The sequence below is a fragment of the Neolamprologus multifasciatus genome, chromosome 7, assembly GCF_963576455.1.
Source record: "Neolamprologus multifasciatus chromosome 7, fNeoMul1.2, whole genome shotgun sequence".
In the NCBI taxonomy this organism is placed as follows: domain Eukaryota; kingdom Metazoa; phylum Chordata; class Actinopteri; order Cichliformes; family Cichlidae; genus Neolamprologus; species Neolamprologus multifasciatus.
In genome coordinates, this window is record NC_140445.1 from 62,407,765 (window position 1) to 62,432,662 (window position 24,898).

Genomic DNA, 24,898 nt, shown 5'->3' on the forward strand with positions numbered 1-24,898 from the left:
TTCAACAGAGCACTCATACGTTACCAGCCCAGCCACAGTAAAGAAGAGAAACATGTGGCTGTTTCTATTTTTCATCAAATGAGTAGCTAAAGATCTGACACACTGAGTAGGAAGCTGCAGGAGAGACAGCTGAAGATGTCAGGGTGATAGCGACTCGGCTACCAGCTAAGCTAAACTAGCAAATACCTACAGTCAAAATGAACAAATACAATTAGTTGGTGTTTTGGCAGAGGGCGTCCTTTGGAAAAGGTGTGTGAAGATTCTGTAATGAAATAAGTCTTTACCTAAATCTCTTTGATTAAATAGGCCACTGAGATAAGTTACACAAAACATCACTGTGTGTTACAGCAGGAATAGGAAGTGATTCTATATCCCAGAAAGAGCTAACACCAAGTGTGAAAACCAAAAATATGACCAATGGCTGTGGCGAATAAGCAACACGAGGACTGAATGAAGTGGGACACGTTAAAAATCAGTTAAAGGTAAAATGTTCATCCTGTTGATTAAAAATCACATCACTGGGATATAAGAATTTTTTTTAAAAAGTTTTGTGTTGAAGACTTTAAAAAACGTTCCACTATTAGAGTTTAAGAAACTGTTACAAGAGAAGAAATTGAAGAAAAGTGCAGTATGAAAATATAAAGACTTCAATGAAGAAACCTAAAGCAAAAATGGTGCCATGATCATTTGGAAGAGAGAAAACTAACAATCTTCATCTTACTTGTGTATTGAGAAAGTGTTGCTACGTCACTTTGTGTATTGTTATCTCCAGCGACTGCTATGACAGTGAAAGTGTAGTTCACTCCAGGAGTCAGCTCATTGACATTTACTTTAGTTTCAGTCTTATTCATGTTTATTGTTCCATTTGTCCACTCTACTCTATAGAATGACCTTTGACCCTGTGGCTCAGTCCAGTTCAGAAATATAGAGGACGTCCTGATTTCAGTGACAGTAAGATCATTCACTTTCTCAGGTTCTGTGAGTTACAGAGAGGTAGATGCAAAAAAACGAAAACTGACATAAATATATGTTAAACTTAGAAAATTACATGCTGACCCTGTAACATTTCATGCAGTTGGAAGTTCAGAGGAAGATCTAAACTAGACGTACAAAAGAAATGCAAACCATTATTGGAGCTGTTACTCAAACACAGAGTGAGCACAACTACAGCTGTTATACGAGGACACATCGGTGAGAGATCCAACCTTCTCACTTCAAAGGGCTTCTTCTTCTACATCTGGATTTCTTCTTCTACTTTCCTTTGAATTTAACTTATCTTATGATGATAGAAGACTCCTTATTTTACCAGATATCCTCAGCAGACAGTCACTAATTCACAGTATGAAAAACATTCAAATGCTTGCTTACTTGTGTACTTGGTGACAGTAGCACTCTGTCCTTCAGTATAATTATCATCAGCCACTGCAGTGACAGTTACTTCATACTGGACACCAGCAGTCAAGTCAGTAATGTTATAAAATGTCTCATTGACATTTACAGAGAAAGTTGTTTCTCCACCTGTCCACTGTACTTTATAGAAGGAGCTGTTTCCCACTGGTTTAGTCCAGCTCACAAAAATTGACGATGTTGTGACGTTAACAGCAGACAGACTCATGACTACTTCAGGCTCTATGAGTGGAGAGTACATGAGGAGGAACAAGAAAACAAAACAACTGCTGAGCCAAGAAAAATAAGCAGTGACTGCAGCAGGTAAGAATCAAGAGGACTGAATTAAGAAAGACCTGAGAGGATATGTGAATAAATCAAAAAATGCTTTTTAACAAAAAACCCATGTCACACATGAATAAAAAGTGTTTTTAGATTTGAAACCTTCAAGTAAAAATTATTTCTATAATTTTTGAAGTAACTGCTTCACTAGAAAAAAAAAACTATCCTAAAAAGTTGACAAACAAATAATAAACTACAAGATAAAAAATGAAACAGTGACACAGTACAGAGCACGAGACCCCAGATTAGAAATCGTCATACTCTTCATCTTACTTGTGTATTGAGAAAGTGTTGCTACGTCACTTTCTGTTCTGTTATCTCCAGCCACTGCTATGACAGTGAAAGTGTAGTTCACTCCAGGAGTCAGCTCAGTGAAATTTACTTTAGTTTCAGTCTTATTCATGTTTATTGTTCCATCTGTCCACTCTACTCTATAGAAAGACCTTTGACCCTGTGGCTCAGTCCAGTTCAGAAATATAGAGGACGTCCTGATTTCAGTGACAGTAAGATCATTCACTTTTTCAGGTTCTGTGAGTTACAGAGAGGTAGATGCAAAAATAACAAGATTGAGAGAAAAACACTAACGGACAGCAAAACATTGATTACAAATTCATTCAGAAGTTGAATTCCTGCACATCCTGTTTGTATACAGTGAAATTAACTCTGCAGCTCCCATAGTTTGCTCATCACCAGCCACTGCAGAAACTCTAAATCTGTACTGCATACAGGCAGTTAGTGCACTGATGGTTATTTATGTGTTATTCACACTGTGATTCTCATTTAAATGTCTATCTGTCCACTCTACAAGATAGAAGCAGCTGTTTCCCTCTGCTTCAGTCCACTTCAGTGACACAGAGGACGTTGTGAAAGCAGTAACACTGAGTAATCTGACTACTTCAGGCTCTGTAAGGGAGAAGTCATTACATGGGTAAGAATTTAAAAATCGGCTCAAGTCTTCTCTGTCTCAAAGTTACTGTAAAAACACCCGAGCAGCAACATGCTGACCCTGTAACATTTCATGCAGTTGGAAGTTCAGAGGAAGATCTAAACTAGACGTACAAAAGAAATGCAAACCATTATTGGAGCTGTTACTCAAACACAGAGTGAGCACAACTACAGCTGTTATATGAGGACACATCGGTGAGAGATCCAACCTTCTCACTTCAAAGGGCTTCTTCTTCTACATCTGGATTTCTTCTTCTACTTTCCTTTGAATTTAACTTATCTTATGATGATAGAAGACTCCTTATTTTACCAGACAGTCACTAATTCACAGTATGAAAAACATTCAAATGCTTGCTTACTTGTGTACTTGGTGACAGTAGCACTCTGTCCTTCAGTATAATTATCATCTGCCACTGCAGTGACAGTTATTTCATACTGGACACCAGCAGTCAAGTCAGTAATGTTATAAAATGTCTCATTGACATTTACAGAGAAACTTGTTTCTCCACCTGTCCACTGTACTTTATAGAAGGAGCTGTTTCCCACTGGTTTAGTCCAGTTCACAAAAATTGACGATGTTGTGACGTTAACAGCAGACAGACTCATGACTACTTCAGGCTCTATGAGTGGAGAGTACATGAGGAGGAACAAGAAAACAAAACAACTGCTGAGCCAAGAAAAATAAGCAGTGACTGCAGCAGGTAAGAATCAAGAGGACTGAATTAAGAAAGACCTGAGAGGATATGTGAATAAATCAAAAAATGCTTTTTAACAAAAAACCCATGTCACACATGAATAAAAAGTGTTTTTAGATTTGAAACCTTCAAGTAAAAATTATTTCTATAATTTTTGAAGTAACTGCTTCACTAGAAAAAAAAAACTATCCTAAAAAGTTGACAAACAAATAATAAACTACAAGATAAAAAATGAAACAGTGACACAGTACAGAGCACGAGTCCCCAGATCAGAAATCGTCATACTCTTCATCTTACTTGTGTATTGAGAAAGTGTTGCTACGTCACTTTCTGTTCTGTTATCTCCAGCCACTGCTATGACAGTGAAAGTGTAGTTCACTCCAGGAGTCAGGTCAGTGACATTTACTTTAGTTTCAGTCTTACTCATGTTTATTGTTCCATCTGTCCACTCTACTCTATAGAATGACCTTTGACCCTGTGGCTCAGTCCAGTTCAGAAATATAGAGGACGTCCTGATTTCAGTGACAGTAAGATCATTCACTTTCTCGGGTTCTGTGAGTTACAGAGAGGTAGATGCAAAAATAACAAGATTGAGAGAAAAACACTAACGGACAGCAAAACATTGATTACAAATTCATTCAGAAGTTGAATTCCTGCACATCCTGTTTGTATACAGTGAAATTAACTCTGCAGCTCCCATAGTTTGCTCATCACCAGCCACTGCAGAAACTCTAAATCTGTACTGCATACAGGCAGTTAGTGCACTGATGGTTATTTATGTGTTATTCACACTGTGATTCTCATTTAAATGTCTATCTGTCCACTCTACAAGATAGAAGCAGCTGTTTCCCTCTGCTTCAGTCCACTTCAGTGACACAGAGGACGTTGTGAAAGCAGTAACACTGAGTAATCTGACTACTTCAGGCTCTGTAAGGGAGAAGTCATTACATGGGTAAGAATTTAAAAATCGGCTCAAGTCTTCTCTGTCTCAAAGTTACTGTAAAAACACCCGAGCAGCAACATGCTGACCCTGTAACATTTCATGCAGTTGGAAGTTCAGAGGAAGATCTAAACTAGACATACAAAAGAAATGCAAACCATTATTGGAGCTGTTACTCAAACACAGAGTGAGCACAACTACAGCTGTTATATGAGGACACATCGGTGAGAGATCAAACCTTCTCACTTCAAAGGGCTTCTTCATCTACATCTGGATTTCTTCTTCTACTTTCCTATGAATTTAACTTATCTTATGATGATAGAAGACTCCTTATTTTACCAGACAGTCACTAATTCACGGTATGAAAAACATTCAAATGCTTGCTTACTTGTGTAGATGGTGACAGTAGCATTCTGTCCTTCAGTATAATTATCATCAGCCACTGCAGTGACAGTTATTTCATACTGGACACCAGCAGTCAAGTCAGTAATGTTATAAAATGTCTCATTGACATTTACAGAGAAACTTGTTTCTCCACCTGTCCACTGTACTTTATAGAAGGAGCTGTTTCCCACTGGTTTAGTCCAGCTCACAAAAATTGACGATGTTGTGACGTTAACAGCAGACAGACTCATGACTACTTCAGGCTCTATGAGTGGAGAGTACATGAGGAGGAACAAGAAAACAAAAGAACTGCTGAGCCAAGAAAAATAAGCAGTGACTGCAGCAGGTAAGAATCAAGAGGACTGAATTAAGAAAGACCTGAGAGGATATGTGAATAATTCAAAAAATGCTTTTTAACAAAAAACCCATGTCATACATGGATAAAAAGTGTTTTTAGATTTGAAACCTTCAAGTAAAAATTATTTCTATAATTTTTGAAGTAACTGCTTCACTAGAAAAAAAAAACTATCCTAAAAAGTTGACAAACAAATAATAAACTACAAGATAAAAAATGAAACAGTGACACAGTACAGAGCACGAGACCCCAGATTAGAAATCGTCATACTCTTCATCTTACTTGTGTATTGAGAAAGTGTTGCTACGTCACTTTCTGTTCTGTTATCTCCAGCCACTGCTATGACAGTGAAAGTGTAGTTCACTCCAGGAGTCAGCTCAGTGACATTTACTTTAGTTTCAGTCTTATTCATGTTTATTGTTCCATTTGTCCACTCTACTCTATAGAAAGACCTTTGACCCTGTGGCTCAGTCCAGTTCAGAAATATAGAGGATGTCCTGATTTCAGTGACAGTAAGATCATTCACGTTCTCAGGTTCTGTGAGTTACAGAGAGGTAGATGCAAAAAAACGAAAACTGACATAAATATATGTTAAACTTAGAAAATTACATGCTGACCCTGTAATATTTCATGCAGCTGCAAGTTCAGAGGAAGATCTAAACTAGACGTACAAAAGAAATGCAAACCATTATTGGAGCTGTTACTCAAACACAGAGTGAGCACAACTACAGCTGTTATATGAGGACACATCGGTGAGAGATCCAACCTTCTCACTTCAAAGGGCTTCTTCTTCTACATCTGGATTTCTTCTTCTACTTTCCTTTGAATTTAACTTATCTTATGATGATAGAAGACTCCTTATTTTACCAGATATCCTCAGCAGACAGTCACTAATTCACAGTATGAAAAAAATTTAAATGCTCACTTACTTGTGTACTTGGTGACAGTAGCACTCTGTCCTTCAGTATAATTATCATCTGCTACTGCAGTGACATTTATTTCATACTGGACACCAGCAGTCAGGTTAGTAATGTTCTTAGACGTGTCACTGACATTTACAGAGAAGTTCTTTCCTCCACCTGTCCACTGTACTTTATAGAAGGAGCTGTTTCCCACTGGTTTAGTCCAGCTCACAAACATAGAGGATGTTGTGATACTAGTGACTGTTAAACTGACCGTTTCTGGCTCTGTGAATTAGAGATACGCCAACAGGAAAAGAATCAGTTCATCATATTCTCATTATTGGCTATAAAAGAATATTAACATCACTGTCATCCAACTCACAGAATCATTAGTTTATATATTTAAGAAAAATAAAATGACTTACTTGTTGTGATTTTTGACACATCGCAGGAGCCTGAACAGTTTAAGACAATTTGATAGACAGCTCCAGGAGTCAGACCAGTTATTAAACCTTTTTCAGACGTATTACTGCCACCTGTTAAGCTGCAGTTTGAGTCAAGTGGAAAGGTGACATATGCTGTTGTTTTGGTGGTTGTTATATTTAAGGTTCCTGTTGCACAATTTGCTAAAAAGAAGAACAAGAAAACCAAGACATTCAGGACAACAGTGAGAAATTCACAAAACTTCAGTTTTGAGCTATAAAAAGTCAAAATATTAAACAGAGAGCACATGAATAAATGAGGAACCAGTACTTACAGATATTTTGTGCTTGGGTGCTCTGCAGAGATTAACACAGAAAAAAAACAAGGTAAATCACTTTTGCACCAGCAGAGGTCAGCATTTAGTTTTGAACAGATTCAAAGCATCAAAACCAACCAGCTGTTCAATGTCACAGGTCACTGCTGAAATTCAAAGCTGGATATGTATGCAGGATTTTTTTGTTCCTTCTGCGTGAAAGGAGAGTGAACCTGCTATCAGGTCAAACCAGCCGAAACTTGATTTGACCTGATGGCAGCATCAAGCTGTTTCTCGAACAGAAATCCTTGCAAATCACACTCATGTACATGTAAACTCCATACAGACAAAGAGGGGAAGGGGTGAAAGGTGGCTTTAACGCACCTACTGATTAATTTAGTAGGTTCCCATCAGTTTATCGCAGGGGTGATTCTAGGATCAAAGCTTTGGGGGTGCTGAGGGCATCCAGTCAGCTAACTAGTTAGTACCATGGGTCCTTCTCTCACCCCAACCGGTCGCAGCAGATGGCCGCCCCTCCCTGAGCCTGGTTCTGCCGGAGGTTTCTTCCTGTTAAAAGGGAGTTTTTCCTTCCCACTGTCGCCAAAGTGCTTGCTCATAGGGGGTCATATGATTGTTGGGTTTTTCTCTGTATCTATGAAGCGCCTTGAGGCGACTTTTGTTGTGATTTGGCGCTATATAAATAAAACTGAATTGAAAATTGAATTGAATGTGGGGAATTATTTAATCTGTACATTTTCCTACACATAATGTGTAACTGTTCATTGACCAGAAATTAAATTAGAAACCTCAAAATGTTTACACACAGATTTGTTTAGGTATCACATTTTCTATTTTGATGGTTAAAAAAAACACACAAAAGCTCAGTACCGTGTGATAAAGTTTCACTGTAACAGCTGAAAAGAACACGATTTTGTGCTAGTTAGTACAAACAAGGAAGTAGACTCCGCTAATAACTAACCATCTGTTATCCTTCAACAGCCCTGAAGGCACGAATAAATGTGGGGAACTGCTGTTCTGAATATTGTTCTTCCTCCTCCTTGGATTTCATGATGATATCTGATTCCTCGGGGATAAAGTAAAGCTGCTCACAGCATATATAAATACAACGTGCACTTCAGCTTTGTATTTCATCTGTATCCTGGTACACACATACCACATACCAAGCTTTGATTCCACATTACTTATTAGCCAAAATTTAAATAGCTCACAGTTACTTGCTGATATGTTACCTTTCAAACTGTTTCCCACTCAGCTAAATATTAAACTCATGGCATCATAGCTCAAACCTGCATCATTTTCTCCCTCACAAGGTTCACAGATATGGCCAATTATTAACTTCTAACAATGGCGGAACAGACCTTACAGCACAATGTTTTAGTGTTCGGTTTAGCAAGTTTTTCAGTCAACTAGTGACAATTTTGGAAGCCATAATGCAATGAAATTATATTGTTTTAACCTAGTTATGAACTACACTAGTAAACTTACTAATTTAAACATTCAGATGCTGAAAGCAGAGGAAATTTGTTTGGTTTTTTTATTCAGTTAAAGAGGCTTTAGATTTGTTTTTTGTGTTTGTCGTCTGTTTATTTGGTTTGATTTGTGAACAGTGTTGGGAAGGTTACTTTTAAAATGTATTCCATTACAGAATACAGAATACATGCCCCAAAATGTATTCTGTAACGTATTTCGTTACGTTACTCAATGAGAGTAACGTATTCTGAATACTTTGGATTACTTAATATATTATCATGCTGTTTACAACTACATGAATGTACTATTGCTGTGATTTATTACTGTTACTGAAGGTCAGCGGCTCCGAACCGTAGTAAAGGGACCTCTGACTAATACGGTGGGTTCTGTGTCGGGCTCGTAGCCGAAAACTAGCTTTACTTTGTTGTCTGGGTCAACTTTGCTAGCAGAGACAGAGAGAGGCGTTGAAAGGCTGCTCCAACAGAACTTATTGTTTTTGGAGGAAAACGCAACAAGGTGTACAGTCGAGTCTTAATAGCTTACTTACAACTGGGCTCGTCAGGCACTCTTCTTGGCTGCAGTGGTTATTATTATATTTACATGCTTCCAGCTCCCGTTTTTGCTGGATGACAGCTCGTACTTTTCCTTTTTCTCCCTCCCTCGCTCACAGACACATAACGTGTATGTCAGTCCATTCTCCCTGCAGCACGGACTACACTGCCTATGATGCTACATTCGTTAGAGCTATACCTGTAGCATTCTGCCTATTAGCTTAGCACAACAACAACAAAAAGGCCTCTCTCACCCAGGAAACACGCGGAGAGAGAGCGTAACCCTGTAACCATGGCAACCGTAACGCTGCCACCTGTAACAACAGAACGTAGCTGTCAAACAAAACCCAAACAGTCCTGACCCGCCACAATATGAAACAGGGAAGTACCGCCGTGTAATCCATTTATTTCAACAAAGTAACTGTATTCTAAATACCACCTTTTTAAACGGTAACTGTAACGGAATACAGTTACTCATATTTTGTATTTTAAATACGTAACGGCGGTACATGTATTCCGTTACTCCCCAACACTGTTTGTGAATATATTGTTCTTGACTGCACAATGAACCTATTTGCTTTTATGTTTTTCTTCATTATGTGAATATTTACCCTGCAAAAAAATCATAACAGTTTCTGTTTTCACAGATCGTGACCCTTCATTACATTACATTCAGTCCAATAATGAGCACAGCTGTATAGGTCTCGTGATCTTTGGTTCTTGGTCACTTGAACAACTTAAAATGATGACTGACTCCAAACATGATTATTTGAGAATGAAGTGGCTGATAAAACACACAGGAGAAAATTGAAACTACTCATTTCCAAGTTCCAGATACTCAGTAAAATGCTGGCAAAATGCTACATGTTTTACAGAACAATTTAAAACCAGACAGACTTAACCAGAAAGACTTTATTAATCCCAGAGGGAATCTTCACAAAGATAAACACGTTCTAAAGACATACTGTATAACCTGATCACAGGTCTTTCTTTAAACTACAAGCTTTGTTCAGCCGATCATACACACATTTATACAAGCACTTTTCTAAACCATTCACGCACAAACTCACACCCCGATAGATGCATTAGAGGCAGGCTCAGAATAAGGTTCTTTCATAATTGTAAACGACAGACAGTCATGGTCGCTGCAAATCATTTCAGCAAGTATTTTATTGCATCTGCCACAGAATTATGAGGTGAATTTTTGTGGTTTTGATATGATAGTAAAGGTTTGTTAAAATATTTACTAACTGTAGCCACAAGTCACATGTAAAAGTACATTTATAGTAGCAAAGTGGGTAACTAAAAAAATGATTAGATCACAAACAAGAGAGGCAAACGACAGTTTTGCGTTTGTCTGTCTCTTCAACATACAACGATATTTCTTTACTACCTATCATCTAAATTATAAATGTGTCTGTGTGAGTATTTCCTTATTTATTCAAAAAAAGCAGTTGTGCCATAAAACTGATAAACATCTTTGTAAATGTTTATCATATAACACAAGATAAATATTTAGGTTTTATCTTAGAAAAGAAATCACATTAAAAAGATGGGTTAACGTACACAAATTCAGTGACTGTTACAACATTAAAACCAATCAAATCCCTTTATATTTAAAATTCCAAATCCCTTTGTGATACCGTGACATTTTCATCCTTGTGGTATTCTTGGTAAATAAAATATTTTAAGTTTGGAGAACTCACTTCTCTAATATTATACAGTGGCTTGCAAAAGTATTCGGCCCCCTTGAACTTTTCCACATTTTGTCACATTACAGCCACAAACATGAATCAATTTTATTGGAATTCCACGTGAAAGACCAACACAAAGTGGTGCACACGTGAGAAGTGGAACGAAAATCATACATGATTCCAAACATTTTTTACAAATAAATAACTGCAAAGTGGGGTGTGCGTAATTATTCAGCCCCCTTTGGTCTGAGTGCAGTCAGTTGCCCATAGACATTGCCTGATGAGTGCTAATGACTAAATAGAGTGCACCTGTGTGTAATCTAATGTCAGTACAAATACAGCTGCTCTGTGACGGCCTCAGAGGTTGTCTAAAAGAATATTGGGAGCAACAACACCATGAAGTCCAAAGAACACACCAGACAGGTCAGGGATAAAGTTATTGAGAAATTTAAAGCAGGCTTAGGCTACAAAAAGATTTCCCAAGCCTTGAACATCCCACAGAGCGCTGTTCAAGCGATCATTCAGAAATGGAAGGAGTATGGCACAACTGTAAACCTACCAAGACAAGGCTGTCTACCTCAACTCACAGGCCAAACAAGGAGAGCACTGATCAGAAATGCAGCCAAGAGGCCCATGGTGACTCTGGACGAGCTGCAGAGATCTACAGCTCAGGTGGGAGAATCTGTCCATAGGACAACTATTAGTCGTGCAGTGCACAAAGTTGGCCTTTATGGAAGAGTGGCAAGAAGAAAGCCATTGTTAACAGAAAACCATAAGAAGTCCCGTTTGCAGTTTGCCACAAGCCACGTGGGGGACACAGCAAACATGTGGAAGAAGCTGCTCTGGTCAGATGAGACCAAAATGGAACTTTTTGGCCAAAATGCAAAACGCTATGTGTGGCGGAAAACTAACACTGCACATCACTCTGAACACACCATCCCCACTGTCAAATATGGTGGTGGCAGCATTGTGCTCTGGGGGTGCTTCTCTTCAGCAGGGACAGGGAAGCTGGTCAGAGTTGATGGGAAGGTGGATGGAGCCAAATACAGGGCAATCTTGGAAGAAAACCTCTTGGAGTCTGCAAAAGACTTGAGACTGGGACGGAGGTTCACCTTCCAGCAGGACAACGACCCTAAACATAAAGCCAGGGCAACAATGGGATGGTTTAAAACAAAACATATCCATGTGTTAGAATGGCCCAGTCAAAGTCCAGATCTAAATCCAATCGAGAATCTGTGGCAAGATCTGAAAACTGCTGTTCACAAACGCTGTCCATCTAATCTGACTGAGCTGGAGCTGTTTTGCAAAGAAGAATGGGCAAAGATTTCAGTCTGTAGATGTGCAAAGCTGGTAGAGACAGACCATAAAAGACTGGCAGCTGGAATTGCAGCAAAAGGTGGTTCTACAAAGTATTGACTCAGGGGGCTGAATAATTACACACACCCCACTTTTCAGTTATTTATTTGTAAAAAATGTTTGGAATCATGTATGATTTTCGTTCCACTTCTCACGTGTGCGCCACTTTGTGTTGGTCTTTCACATGAAACTCCAATAAAATTGATTCATGTTTGTGGCTGGAATGTGGCAAAATGTGGAAAAGTTCAAGGGGGCCGAATACTTTTGCAAGACACTGTAAACAATGTGTTAGTTGCAAATTGTTCTGAATATTGCACCCTCTGAAAAACTTTATTCAGCTTTGCTGACAACAAACCACCAGATCTGTTGAGACTAATTTGCAGCGTTTGCAAAATTATTAATATTTTAAACATTTTCTGTCTTGACTATGTCCATCAGACTCAGTCAGTCCTTAGTGTCAAAAGTTGTATTTTACATTCTCATAAACTGCTAGTTAAGTGCACACTTTTATTTTATTAGCCACGACTTGATATATACTAATCTCTTTCTTAAATTTGTAAATATTGAATCATAGTATGCTAATAATGGGTCTAAAAATCAAAAATCATCAGACTAGGAATCTTAGAAAAATCCATCCCAGTTTTCAAAGTCGCCCCATTCACCTGCCGATACACATCAGCAACCCACCCATTAATGTTTCCTTTTCTATTCACAGTGACCCTGCCCTTTTTCAGTCTTCTTTGCTAGTGTTCTTCTTTCTGAAGACCAAAGGTTTCGCACACTGACGTCAAAGTTAAAGGTTTCAAAAGCCTCACGATCAGATGGAGGGTGTTAACGTATTATTAAAGCTACTTTTGGCTGCTCCCTTATTCACAAAGGGTCGCCACATGTGGATGTTTGATTTTTACGCCAGATGGCCTTCTGGCGCACCCTAAAAAGGATTTGTGTTTCAACCCAGGATCTAATATATAAACATTCAGTAAAGTCTGACTTGCCTGATGTTCTTTTATTTAGTTAATTTTTTTACAATGCTCAGTAAACAATATTTTAAAGCTGCAACTATTTTCTTTTTGACCTAAACCCAAAGACTAACTACCCAACCAACCACTACACTATGTCATGTAGTGTGAAATGAAAACTCAAGCTGGGTGGATTTTGCACTTTAACAGGAAGAACAGAGTGTACGAGGAAGTATATATATGTGCATGACTACACTGTTTCTGCCTAACAGGACAAACACTCTGAGAGAGTGTTAATGTTTTAAGCATCTCTAATTTAGTGACATTTTTCCACCACAGGTAGTTTGTTAGTAATGGAAAAGCATTCCACACCATGCTAATGTTGGGGTTGGGTTTGGACAACCTGTTTAGATAAACGCTTTAGATAAACAGTGATCTTGTGCCAACACTGAGAGTCTTTTAACTTTGTATCTTTCTGTACAGTTACCATGACTTCAAGTTTATACTGAAATGTTTCTTTTCCTGCCATCCTACATGTTAGGACGCCATGAAGAATCTCTAAAGTCTGTATTCTCTGGATGTACTTCATAATGCCACTGGGGGTCACCAAAGTTACACATTAACAGATCGCCTTAAAAATGATCTTAGAATAAATTTGAGTTTTAATAGCTTTATGAATTAGATTTAGATAAGATCATTTGAATTTGGCATGTTACCATGGTGCTGTTGAGGGGTGGGGATTACTGACTAAATGTCCCACTTGGAGCTCATGTTAAAAACCAAGTTTTTAATGTTAGTAACCCAAAAAAGTTCACTTTTAAAAAAGACATTGAAGAGAAGGAAGAGACCCTTAAGAACAGGAACACGTAGAGTTTTATAATAGTGGGTGAAAGCCCTTCAGCTGTTTTAGATGGACACCAGAGATGCTACAAATAGGACTTTGTGGTACTTTTGAAAAGGCAGTTTGTACTTTAAAATATGTTTTCAATGCCCTGGTACAGTAAGTAAATGTAGCAAACACATGTTAAACAGTGCTAAGTAAAACAAAAACGAAAAACTGAACTTCTTCCAGCATCAGAAGAATATGGTAAAGGTCACATACCATTGTGTAAGAGCTGCATCTTAATACTATGACAATCTCACGTTTTCATGCAAAGCTGACCTCGGGGGATGTGACTTTTCTAAGCTATGACTCCCTGGAGTTGTATTTCCCTTGGCCCTCTTCCTAAGAATCACTTATTTTCTCTTGAGTAAATAAACAAAGCATCGTCTTAAGCAATTATGCCTTGACACTGACTCAGAGAGCAAAAATAACCAAAGCTCCAAGTCCCGTTTGGGAAATAGTGCCCGAGAAATGGTTCATTTTCCTTTTGAATCCACAGCGACTCCACCTATCTCAGGTTTGTTTTTCATTATTGGTATTATTTGTGGCTCTTCTATGTGAAAAGTGTAAGAGAACTGTTGTGCAGAAACAGTAAATTTGCTGTTTAAGTCTTTTATTCTACTCATATTACATTTGATGGGTGTTTTAAAACAACTCCAGTGCGACGACAGACTGCCGTTTGAAACCATCTTCAGTTTCTTCTTGTAGTTCTCCATGTGACAATGACCCTTTCACCATGTACACTATCTAGGCCCTTTGACTGGGCCGTCCTGCAGGAGGAGGAAATGGCTGTACTGACCACTGTGTAAACATTACATCACCCCTAAACACGCCCTACCACGTTCTGATTCCTTATGATTCCTTGTACCTCCTGATAACGTCCGAGTTCCTTCCTGCATAATAAGAAATCACCTCTAATCCTGTTTGTTCAAGAATCAGCCTTTTAACACTATACGCTCATAATACTTCACTACTTTACATAATACTGCACAATACTTTGTTTCTACTTCTCAAATTACACAAACTATTAAAAATGGGTCTTGTGCCCTTGCTGACCTGCTGAGTGGAGAAAGTCGATTCCTCTCCAGCTGTAAATTCTGCAAAATCACGTTATCTGACTCTAACGATTATGTGTGCAGGTCTGTGTGTGTTGAAGATTAGTATTAGGTGTTTCGATTGACAAGGAACAAATTAAATATTGATAGTTTCCTCTGATTTTGCTCCTTCTCTGTTTGACCTTTTCCACTCTTGTGTTTTATCAGTTTTTTAGAAAGTGATCCTTCACTTTATTCTTTCTTTTAAAATTATTTTTTCTTCATTTGATATCTCCTGTCCTTAACTGTATTATTATTTATCACAGGCAGGGGTACGCTAACTTCTTGGTACTTAACATGTGCTCTGATTATGTAGTCCTAACAGTATGTGTGAGTTAAGACTTACTATAGAGCAAGTAAGCCAAGCAATGCTTGCCCTATTATATTACAAATTAAAACCTACCTTAAACTGATCTCTTTTTGAATTCTGTCCTATAAAAGATGTCCAATTGCATGATTACAGCCAGTAAATAAATTACTTTGACCTGTTGAACACAATTGGCAATAATAAATATATTGTGGTCATTTCATTTAATTCTGTGAGATCAGATTTTTTTTTTCTTTATCCCAGAGTGTAATAATCAAATCTTCTTCTTATGTGACTGAGCTTGACCTGTAGCTCCCAATACCTTGGTTTGTTGTGTCTGGTAAGGTGAGACAAAGTGCATCCATTTACCATTGTTATTGAATAATAGGTTTGAGTGTGATCTGGTATTTCCTATTATAGCACCTCTTAACCTGAACCTGAGTAGAGGTCTGATTATCCAGAGTAATTTAAAACCTCTGTGTATATAGTGTGTTAGTGGATTGTGATATTAGCCGTTTTTTTGTGATGCAAACATTAAAGTACAGCATGACGTGGACGAGTTTTGTTCAAGCTGCTATTCTAGCAATAAGTTGGCAGACTGTTCTCTATTTAAAAGGTCATTGCCTGCATATGAGTGACCTGCTCATTGTTTCTGTTCTAATGTAACTTCCTGAGCCCACCCAGAGACGCCTGATAACACATTTAGACCATATTAAGGGAGGTCAGGCGTTTGGCTTTACTTCATACCTACAGCTTGTTTAGTCAAGCAAAAGTCTAGAGCCACGGCACAACAGCCAATAAATCAAAACTTCCCCGTGTCTACTTAAAACCAGAGCACTGCTGTTGCCAAAACATCACTTACTTGTGTCGACTAATAGCTTTGTCAAAAGTCAGCTTTATTGTCAATGCCCATATGTACAGTCATACACGGGAATTTGACATTGCAATGCTGCCATGGCCCTCAGTGTACACTAAAACAATATAAAGATTAAAAAGTTAAAAAATTAATTCCTATATTAAACTTTTATTTTTTTCATCCTTGGGATACATATTTTTCAATCACCATAAAAATAATTCAGTTTATCACCATACATACGAGTGACTAATTTTGCCTGCTAACCCTGAACTGTGGTGGGGCGTGGTCTGCGGTGCCGTGCAGGGAGGGCGGACGCACCTGCACGGCATGCAGTGCAGGTGCCTTATTCACGCCACATGAACGTTTGCTGTTAATTCAGCAAAGCTGTAAGTTCACCAACATCCAAAGCACAACATACCTTTAATGAACACTGCTCTTCTGTAAGACTGCGAGATACTTCATTTAACTCTATATAAAACCACAAGTTAAACATTTATAATAAAGATCATGATCCATCAAATTTCGTTGATATAAATGAAGAACAAATGTAACATGCTATAGCTCATGTCAGGGGAACTGATAACCACACTACTTGCCTAATAATATAAAGTGAGATATCATATCATGTGGGAACTAGGCCCACAACATAGCTCAACAAGTAACAACATCTGATGCGCTGCTTATTCTATTCTTTTCCTACATAACTATGATCCTTTCAGACAATATAGGACGATGAATCATAAAATAATGCTGAATGCTGCGTCTAAAATTAGCCGCTGTCTTTTGCTATCAGTGGTGTTTGTCTCCAGGTACCAGCCTCCCACACCGCTGTTTAGCAGCTCCTATCAGAAGCCACATCAGAATATACGGAAATGAGTTACGCAGCATTTACTGTGCTGCACTCTCCCAAGTGTGGAGCTGCCAGCTGCAGATACCCATCTGAGCACAATGCTCTTACCATTAGAGCTTCCTCGTAATGCAACAGGAGGAAACTGTGCATGAATGCATACATACCCACACCCACAGATGCTGGGCACAGAGGGCCAGTGCGTTACACTCATCACACCAGTGTGTGTGAGCAGTTTGATATTTGAAATGTGTGAAAGTGAAACATTGGGTGTAAAGAAACACTTTCTGCGGTTTATTTTATTAGCAAAAGTCTCCTTTTGTGGTCAGCAGTTATCACTTAACAAGCCCTTTTAACCTGTTTAATGGGCAATCCAGTCTATGCACGACAGTAGTTGAGTAACTGACTGACTTATTAAACACTTTAGAGTTCAATAAGTCATGATGCTGATGAACAGCCTTAACTGACTGCCAAAAAACAGGCATCTGTATAGTATTTTCATTTTAATCACTTTTCTGGAAAGACATTATGATGCAAAAATTAAACAACAGCAAAATAATCATATTTTTGTCCTCCGACAGCCTTGTTTAGTTATAACTTGCTCAAATGCCAATGATAAAAAGATAGTTATCTGCTGACAATAAGGCCTTTCAGGCTCGGATAGGAGCCTGCGTCTCATTTACATGGACGGGGAACTGTGACTCTTTGTAATTCAAATTGTACAAGCTGCACTTCGACTCGCAGTGCTGGCTGAATGCAGAATGTCTGGGGATGTCAATTTGAAACTGGACAGTCTCGATGCAGATGAAGGGGCCTGAGAGTGGGTGGAGGGTGCACCATTCTACAAAGGAGGGTTTGATTTGTGACTTTTGCACTTTAGACCAATAATGGGACTCAAAACACTGGAAGGCTTTCTAATTTGTATAAAGCCAGCAAGATGCATCAGGAGAAGGAAACTTATCAGACGTCATTGCGATACCGCGCGTCATCAAACGTCACCCCAATTTCAGGCATAAGGCTTGCAGCTTGCCGGAAAGACAGCCCTCCTCACGCAATGTCCACAACCACAGACGAGCCAGTTCTTTTAGAGTGTTAAAAAACATCACATTTCCTTGTTCCAAGACATTTCTAACTAATAGTAATGCCACAATTCTCTGGTAAGCAAGCCAAGAAAGAGAGTGAGAGACGCAGATGCAGGACATGGGGAGGACAAAGAAATGATGCACACAACCATATACACATGCAAAGTATTATACTTTTCCTGGTTCAGCCAGACTATGACCTCAGATGCAGTCTATATGGAGCAAACCACCTAAAACTATTTTGAATCTCTTTTTACTTCCGTTATAGTTATAAATTAAATTAATAACAAATGATTGCATATTATATATTTTAAGCCCCCCCTCCCAAGATAAAATAAATAAATAAAAAATGTAGGCCCATACAATGACAATGCAATAGTTTGTTAACACACATGCAGCCCGCTTTTACCGAGGCTACCCAAAGATATTTCAGCATTAGTGGGTTCAGATACCTCATATGGTTCAATCAGTAGTTAAACCAAAACTGACACTAGACATAGCTACGGTGGAAATATTAAGTTCCACTAATGGAAAATATCTGTATGCAAAAAAAGTTACAGGGAAGAACAATATTTCCCTTTTTCTACTTTGCCTTTCCCTTCTCTCTTTAGAGGGATTATGTGTCTGAATTTACATTTTTTTACTGTGACTTTTTAATTTTTACCCAGCGCTGCCAGACATGATCATCATTACCACACATTTAATGGAAACGTCATGTAGTTCATGTAACTGCTGATGGAGACGAGGATGGAGACAGATGGAGTCTAGTATTTGATTGTGTGGTTATAGTTGTCTAATGTATGTAAACATACTAGCCTCAGTTACATAATCTTAAGAGCCACTACTCAAGTATGTGCATACATACTTTACATTCCCGATATGTAAACATAAACACAGAGACACGGTACAAATGTAAGTGATGAAAGCTTGTTTTCCCTTTTAACAATAAATAGATAATGAATAAGGTTAGCAAATAATTAAAATAACTGTCAGCATGTGAGTGGGTGTTGTATGTTTTTTTCTTTTATTGTTCATGTAATCACACCTTTTTAAAGGTGTCATACGTAGCATAGGGTTTGACCACACCTTGTGACTTTCAGACCTTTCTTTGCCCATAAACAAGGCCCAAAAGTCATAGCTTAGAAACGTCACATCCTCCGAGGCCTCTGACAGATGAAGTGGGCCTTCATCTGTCAGAGGATTCTTAAAATGTTTGTGAACACGGCCCCAAGTTTATACCGCTGATTCATCAAAAGACCAGGGGCTATATTTGCAATCCTTCAAGCAAAAAAGTTAGTCCTAGTGGCAACATTTCTATGAAAGTTAAAGTTAGGACTAAATGTTGGTACAGATCAAAGATATTATAAAAGCATCATAAGAGTAGATACTTAAATACTAGATACTGTCAAAGTCATCTTTTATCGAGGGCCTCATGCAGCTTACTTTGATGTCTAGCGCACCGGACAAGTGAAACTCCCCTTTCTATCTGATGGTTAATTACACATTAAATCTTTGAGATATCTTAGGATATTAAATACCTACAATTTCAAAATTTCATCTCATGTGTTATATTGCTGGGGTGAATGAAAGACATCTGTGTTTGGGTTTAAAATGTAAGAAATTAAAGACACAGTTCTGCTAACTCATTTCCCAGACTATCCTGTCATTATAAAAACTGATTTATTTTTTGTTGTTAAAATACAGCTAAAAATCCACATTTTTAGCCCTCCTTCACATTTTTCAAAGTCATCCACTGGGCCTGATTGGAGTCCTTGCTTGGCCGATTTTGTCCTCTGACCCTTATGCTTCATATGTTCCAGTCAAGTTTTTAAAAAAATACACAGAATGGTTAAAATTGTAATATCTATATTTGGATGTTGTAGTAAAATGTAAGAAAACTGTTCTAATGGAAGTTGCCAGCAGATGAAGAGAGTCAGACAGAGATTTCGATAATAAACTTTTATGTCTTTTTTACATATCTGTGCTGTGGTCATGTATACTGTATAGGCTTGCCATAAGAACCACAAGTATATCTCATAAAAGTGAAAACAAGGGTTGATATTTTAAATCATGCAAGGATTTTTTTAAAAAAGACTAACTTTTGTGAATTTTTCAATTAATAATAAAAAAATATAATTATTATTATTTTTATTAAACCAACTGGGGAATTTTCCAGCATCACACCTAAGCTAGGAATTACTTTCTCTTAGATTTCTTTGTTCTGTGGAGTGAGGAGCACTCTTAGTTTAGCCACGGAGGTATCAAACGAAACATGTTTTGAGCGAGAATGAGAAGATTTCCGTGTCTCTTATCTTTGGAAAGAATTCCAAATTGAGGCATAGTATTCACAAATATTAAGTTAAACACGTTTCTGGCCTCAAGAAACTGACAACAAATTTCTAAACTGATGCCCATAGTTAAAGCCTTATGTAAAGCCTGCCTTTCTCTTTAGTCTACGGAAAACAACTGTATTCATGTCAGGGTTTCATTTGCATGTGTAGCGTGCAGACAGTGTTCATCGCTGCTCAACCTGTGTACTCAGCAGCACAGAAGCTGACTTGGTTAACAGGTCTCTGTACCTTTACTTCCCCAATGGAAATAAGAGATATCATGTAATGTGCTAACAGAACATTTGTGTATTTCAACAGGACACTTCAACAAGCTGCATTTAATTATTAACAGGGGAAAATGTTAAGCAGTGGTGATTTCTCATAACCAGAGATGGGCAGTAACGCGTTACTGTAATCCGATTACTTTTTTCAAGTAACGAGTAAAGTAAGGGATTACCGTTACTTTCCCGTAGGAACGCTGCGTTACTGCGTTACTAAAACCGTGATTTTCTTGCGAGAATGTCTCATGACAGTGACGTAAGCGAGTGCGATGTTCGTGACAACAGCTGTGTGCAGATCAACAATGGATAATATATCGAGTGCGGAGAGAGTATGAGCGTGCAGCGTTTAAAGCGTGGAAGTACTGACCTTATTTTGAGTTTGATTCCGTAAAAAGTGACAAAAAAAAGTGTCCGCTGTGCGTGGGAAGAAAACTTCTTTTTACAGCGAAAAAAAAACCCCCTAAACTTCCAAGCAAGCACCGAGTAGCTACGACGTAATGGGAAACTCACAGAGAAACTGCGGTATCCTTCCACTGACCGCTGCGGCACACCTGCACCAGGATAAACCTCCGCCTAACCCCACTCCTGCTTTACAGGTGAAAATAGAGCAAAAGGACCGCTAGTCTTTGACTTTATTTATTTTCAACAAAACAAGTTTTAAAAAGAGACTTTTCCATTTGATTACATTTTGTATGATGGATTATGTAGAAAAAGTAGAATTGGGCTGAAAGATCTATCGCTTTATCACCTATTCAGGTTGTAAATCATGTTTTTAAAAAGTAACTAAGTAACTAAGTAACTAAGTAATTAATTACTTTTGAAAATAAGTAATCAGTAAAGTAACGGAATTACTCTTTTGGGGAAGTAATCAGTAATTAATTACTGATTACTTTTTTCAAGTAACTTGACCAACACTGCTCATAACTGAATACAAAAACAGGGTGATGATGAGGTTTTAATCAGAACATCTATGTTAAATTTAAGCGATCGTGGCTCAAGAGTTGGCCATTCGCCTTGAAATCAGAAGGTTGACCGGTTCGAGCCCCGGACAGTCTCGGTCATTGTGTCCTTGGGCAAGACACTTCACCTGCCGCCTACTGGTGTTGGCCAGAGGGGCCGATGGCGCGATATGGCAGCCTCACTTCTGTCAGTCTGCCGCAGGGCAGCTGTGGCTACAACTGTAGCTGCCTCCAGCGCTATATAAATGCAATCCATTATTATTATTAAGGTGTTGCCAATATATTGAGTATCTAAAAAATAAATAAATAAAAAGATACTGTTGACTGCTGATGGGAAAAGTGAAAACAGTTGCTATCTCTGGTGTGAAACACACATAATCTATCCACCCATGCTTTTCTATCCACCTCCTCTTTCAGAAGCACAAAACCATCATGTCACTTCTGCTGATCTGTCCAGTAAATAAAAGGGTGTGTGTGTGTGTGTTTATTTTATTTTCTATTACTTGCTTAGTTACTTACAGAATGGGCTTACAGCTCCACCCTTCAAAAAAAAAAAAAAAATTCCGCAGTTTATCAATCTAAATGTGCATCGGCAACAATGTCACAGATAAGCATTTAAAATCATCCTCCTTCTCAGTATAAAACTTTGCTCTGTTGTCGTTTGATCGGTGCTGACACAGCTCCACATTAATCGTTGGTTCCATGTTACTTTACACTGAAAAACGGTGAGGATCACATACGGAAAAGAAGCGAGCCGGGGTGGCAGAGGTATCAGATCAGGTCCTTTGAAGTGTATTAATAGAGTCAGCATCACGGCACCATGGAATAAATATTTGCATAAAGAACATGCCTTTTCATCAAGCACTGATATCAAACTTGGAATATGCAACACAGCTGTTCAATTGTCTTCTGATTCTAAACAAAAAAGTAGTTAAGCCACTTAACTACTTTTTTGACTTGATCACTTATTAGAGATGAACAAATAACTGGGCAAGTCCCTGGGTCTGTGAAGTGAAGGGGACACTGAGCTGCACCACATTCCTTTCCTGACCCCTTTGTGTTGGCCACACACATCCTCGCATGCCATTCTCAAACTCTCTCATCTTTTCTCCCCCTCTCTCTGGGCAGACTGATCAGTGGGACACGGGACAGGTGGATCTGTGGATGCCGCAGTCTATCCGTTAGTTGAGCCTCTTTTCAGGGGATTTCAGACTACAGGTCAGGTCACTTGAACAAACAGTTTACCAATAAAGAGAGTGAGTCATTTAGTATTTAGCATTTTAATATTGCTGCACTGTTAAAACTCTCTAGCTCAAGTCCGACATATTAATTACCCATCGTTATAATTTTTTATGCAGTTGAAACTTTCAAAGGACCAAGTTTTATTGTACTATTACATCTTTGTTGGCATCAGCACAAAATTAATGTGTTATAACAGCAGAAATGTTTTCAATAAACTTTCCCTTTAAGCGTGAGGTACACTCCACCGATTCCTGACTTAGGGGACGTATAGTACCTGCGCAACAGGTGCAGGAACCACGAACTCCTGAAAACCGTGCGCATCACCGAAACAGAGCGTAGTGCAATAGTTGGAAAAGTGCAGTAGTGTCGTGTTTAATTTCGCTCATATTGTAAAAAGGATGAAGTTTTTCTTACCTTGAGGAAGGCGCTGAAGACCAGAAGAGTCCACAGAGGGACGCTGAAGCGCATTAAGAGCTTCATGATGCCGCACGCCGGGAGAACCGATTCTAGTGCTTTTTCTCCCCGCTGCACACTTTCATGTCCAAACTTCCCTTTCGCTTGCAAAAAACAACAGAAAACAAACAACGACTGGACTTTCTTCTAACACCTGAGTCAAACCGTTGCTACATCAGGAGAGTTTAAAGTGAGAGAATGAAACTTTTTCCTCTGAATTCACGGGGAGGAGCAGCGGCGAGAGGCGCGTCATTCAGAGTAGTCCGCCTCTCTTCAGTTTTTCCTCACTTCAGCTCGAACTACTTCCTCGTCAACTAAAAGTCTGCCTTCCCTCTTTCCTCGAAGAAATCCAACATTTTTCCCATAAATTTGCCACGCAGGTCGAAGGAATGCAGTGTCCCGTTTCTAACACGACGGAAATCCCATTTTCCAAAGCCAATGTTACTGGGAAACATCCCTAACATCACTGGCCTGGTTTCTCCTCTTTAAAGCGGTTCAGTCATTTCACAACAAAACAGAGTATTAGGCCAAAGATAAGGGGGACTACAGTGAGAGGGATATTTCATGCCTGAAGACTCGAGACAAAAGAACAGCTTAGTTTAAAGAACTAAAAAAACAAATAAACCTGCAATTTCAAAACCCGTTTATAATTTAATATATTCACTCATGGCTTGACCTTGTCTTGTTGTTCTAGTCATCTTTGGCCACAAAAGTGACTTTATTTGAATGAGCGTTGAGTCCTAACTTATTAGCCAACGCCACTAATACAGTCTAAGGATGTGCATTTAGCCTGCGGATAGCTGTTATAGTTGAAATTTCCATTAATAATACTGAAAAAGACATGGTCAACAGTTCAGTTATTTATAGTCTATACAGATAAAGTCTAAAGTATCTAACTAGTGGGTCCCACCCACATAGTGAGACACACAGTTGTCATGACACAAAATTGAAGAGTTCCGGAAGAAAGCTGGAAAATGTCAATTGGTTGGCGATTCCAACTTACAGTATTCCCACATGTGCAGTAAGTATGTTGCCACTGTTATTACTCACTTGTTTAAATAATCTTTGACTTAGTGACTTAATGCATTTTGTTGGTGTTTCAGTCAGGGATGGTGTTCAGACTAGGAAAGCAATGATGATAATTGTTGTGACAAAAACATCTTTATTTCAGCTGTGAAACTGTGAGCATCAAGATCAACTTTGTCTCCAAATCATTCAGCCTGAGCTGACCCTCTGATAATTTGGTCACTCCCGATGAAAACCTGAGTACCTTCAACCCTTTCACTTCCAGCTCGGCCTCATGTCTTCTTGTCAGCACCATCTCCAAACCATAAACCACATCAGGTCTCATTACCATCTTGCTGCTATCTTGCTGTCACAAAACACCCTTGACACTCATCCCCACCCTGCACTGCGGTCTTCATCTTTCTTCTGCCCTGTTCACTGTTTTGGAGGGTTCACCCTATCTCATTAGCCTTCACTACCTCTGCTCTATGTAGAGTCACTGCTACAAACACTGGAACCAGAGCAGAGGTAATATTCAAAATGAAAACTAAAACAAAGTCAAACAGAAACAGAGAGTCTGAAAATAAAACACTGCAGACAAAACGCAGAATCACGACAAAATAAACTTTTTTATTTACTTTTTTGCTGAAGGACTAAATGGAAGCTCTGGCTGCTGATATATTTCTGCATGTAATCTCAATTCAAATGAATGATAAAAGAAATAAACTACATGGTATGAATGATAAGGGCCAGTCTTCATGTAAAGCTTATTTATAGCCTATTTTATCAGCTTTGTTTTTCTTGTTAGTGCTGGATGGACAGG

General features: G+C 38.6%; 1 protein-coding gene across 3 annotated transcripts in view; it reads right to left on the reverse strand.

The window, feature by feature from the left end:
• Positions 1-23,354, reverse strand: part of ptprjb.2 (protein tyrosine phosphatase receptor type Jb, tandem duplicate 2) — a 48,393-nt gene extending 25,039 nt beyond the window's left edge. For 2 of the 3 annotated variants that reach the window (XR_014875114.1, XR_014875115.1), the window contains exons 1-11: positions 23,032-23,353; positions 6,707-6,728; positions 6,375-6,575; positions 5,977-6,234; positions 5,330-5,584; positions 4,697-4,957; positions 3,666-3,920; positions 3,033-3,293; positions 2,002-2,256; positions 1,369-1,629; positions 722-976 (exon numbers count right to left, since the gene is read on the reverse strand). Coding sequence is in view for 1 of the 3 variants with exons in the window: in XM_085166545.1 (XP_085022671.1) it covers positions 722-976; positions 1,369-1,629; positions 2,002-2,256; positions 3,033-3,293; positions 3,666-3,920; positions 4,697-4,957; positions 5,330-5,584; positions 5,977-6,234; positions 6,375-6,575; positions 6,707-6,728; positions 23,032-23,097 (2,350 nt within the window). In the remaining 2 variants the exon portion in view is untranslated. Of the gene's footprint in view, positions 1-721; positions 977-1,368; positions 1,630-2,001; positions 2,257-3,032; positions 3,294-3,665; positions 3,921-4,696; positions 4,958-5,329; positions 5,585-5,976; positions 6,235-6,374; positions 6,576-6,706; positions 6,729-23,031 lie in introns of all 3 variants that reach the window. The other variant, XM_085166545.1, reaches the window with a different exon arrangement.
• Between the last annotated feature and the right edge of the window lie 1,544 nt (positions 23,355-24,898).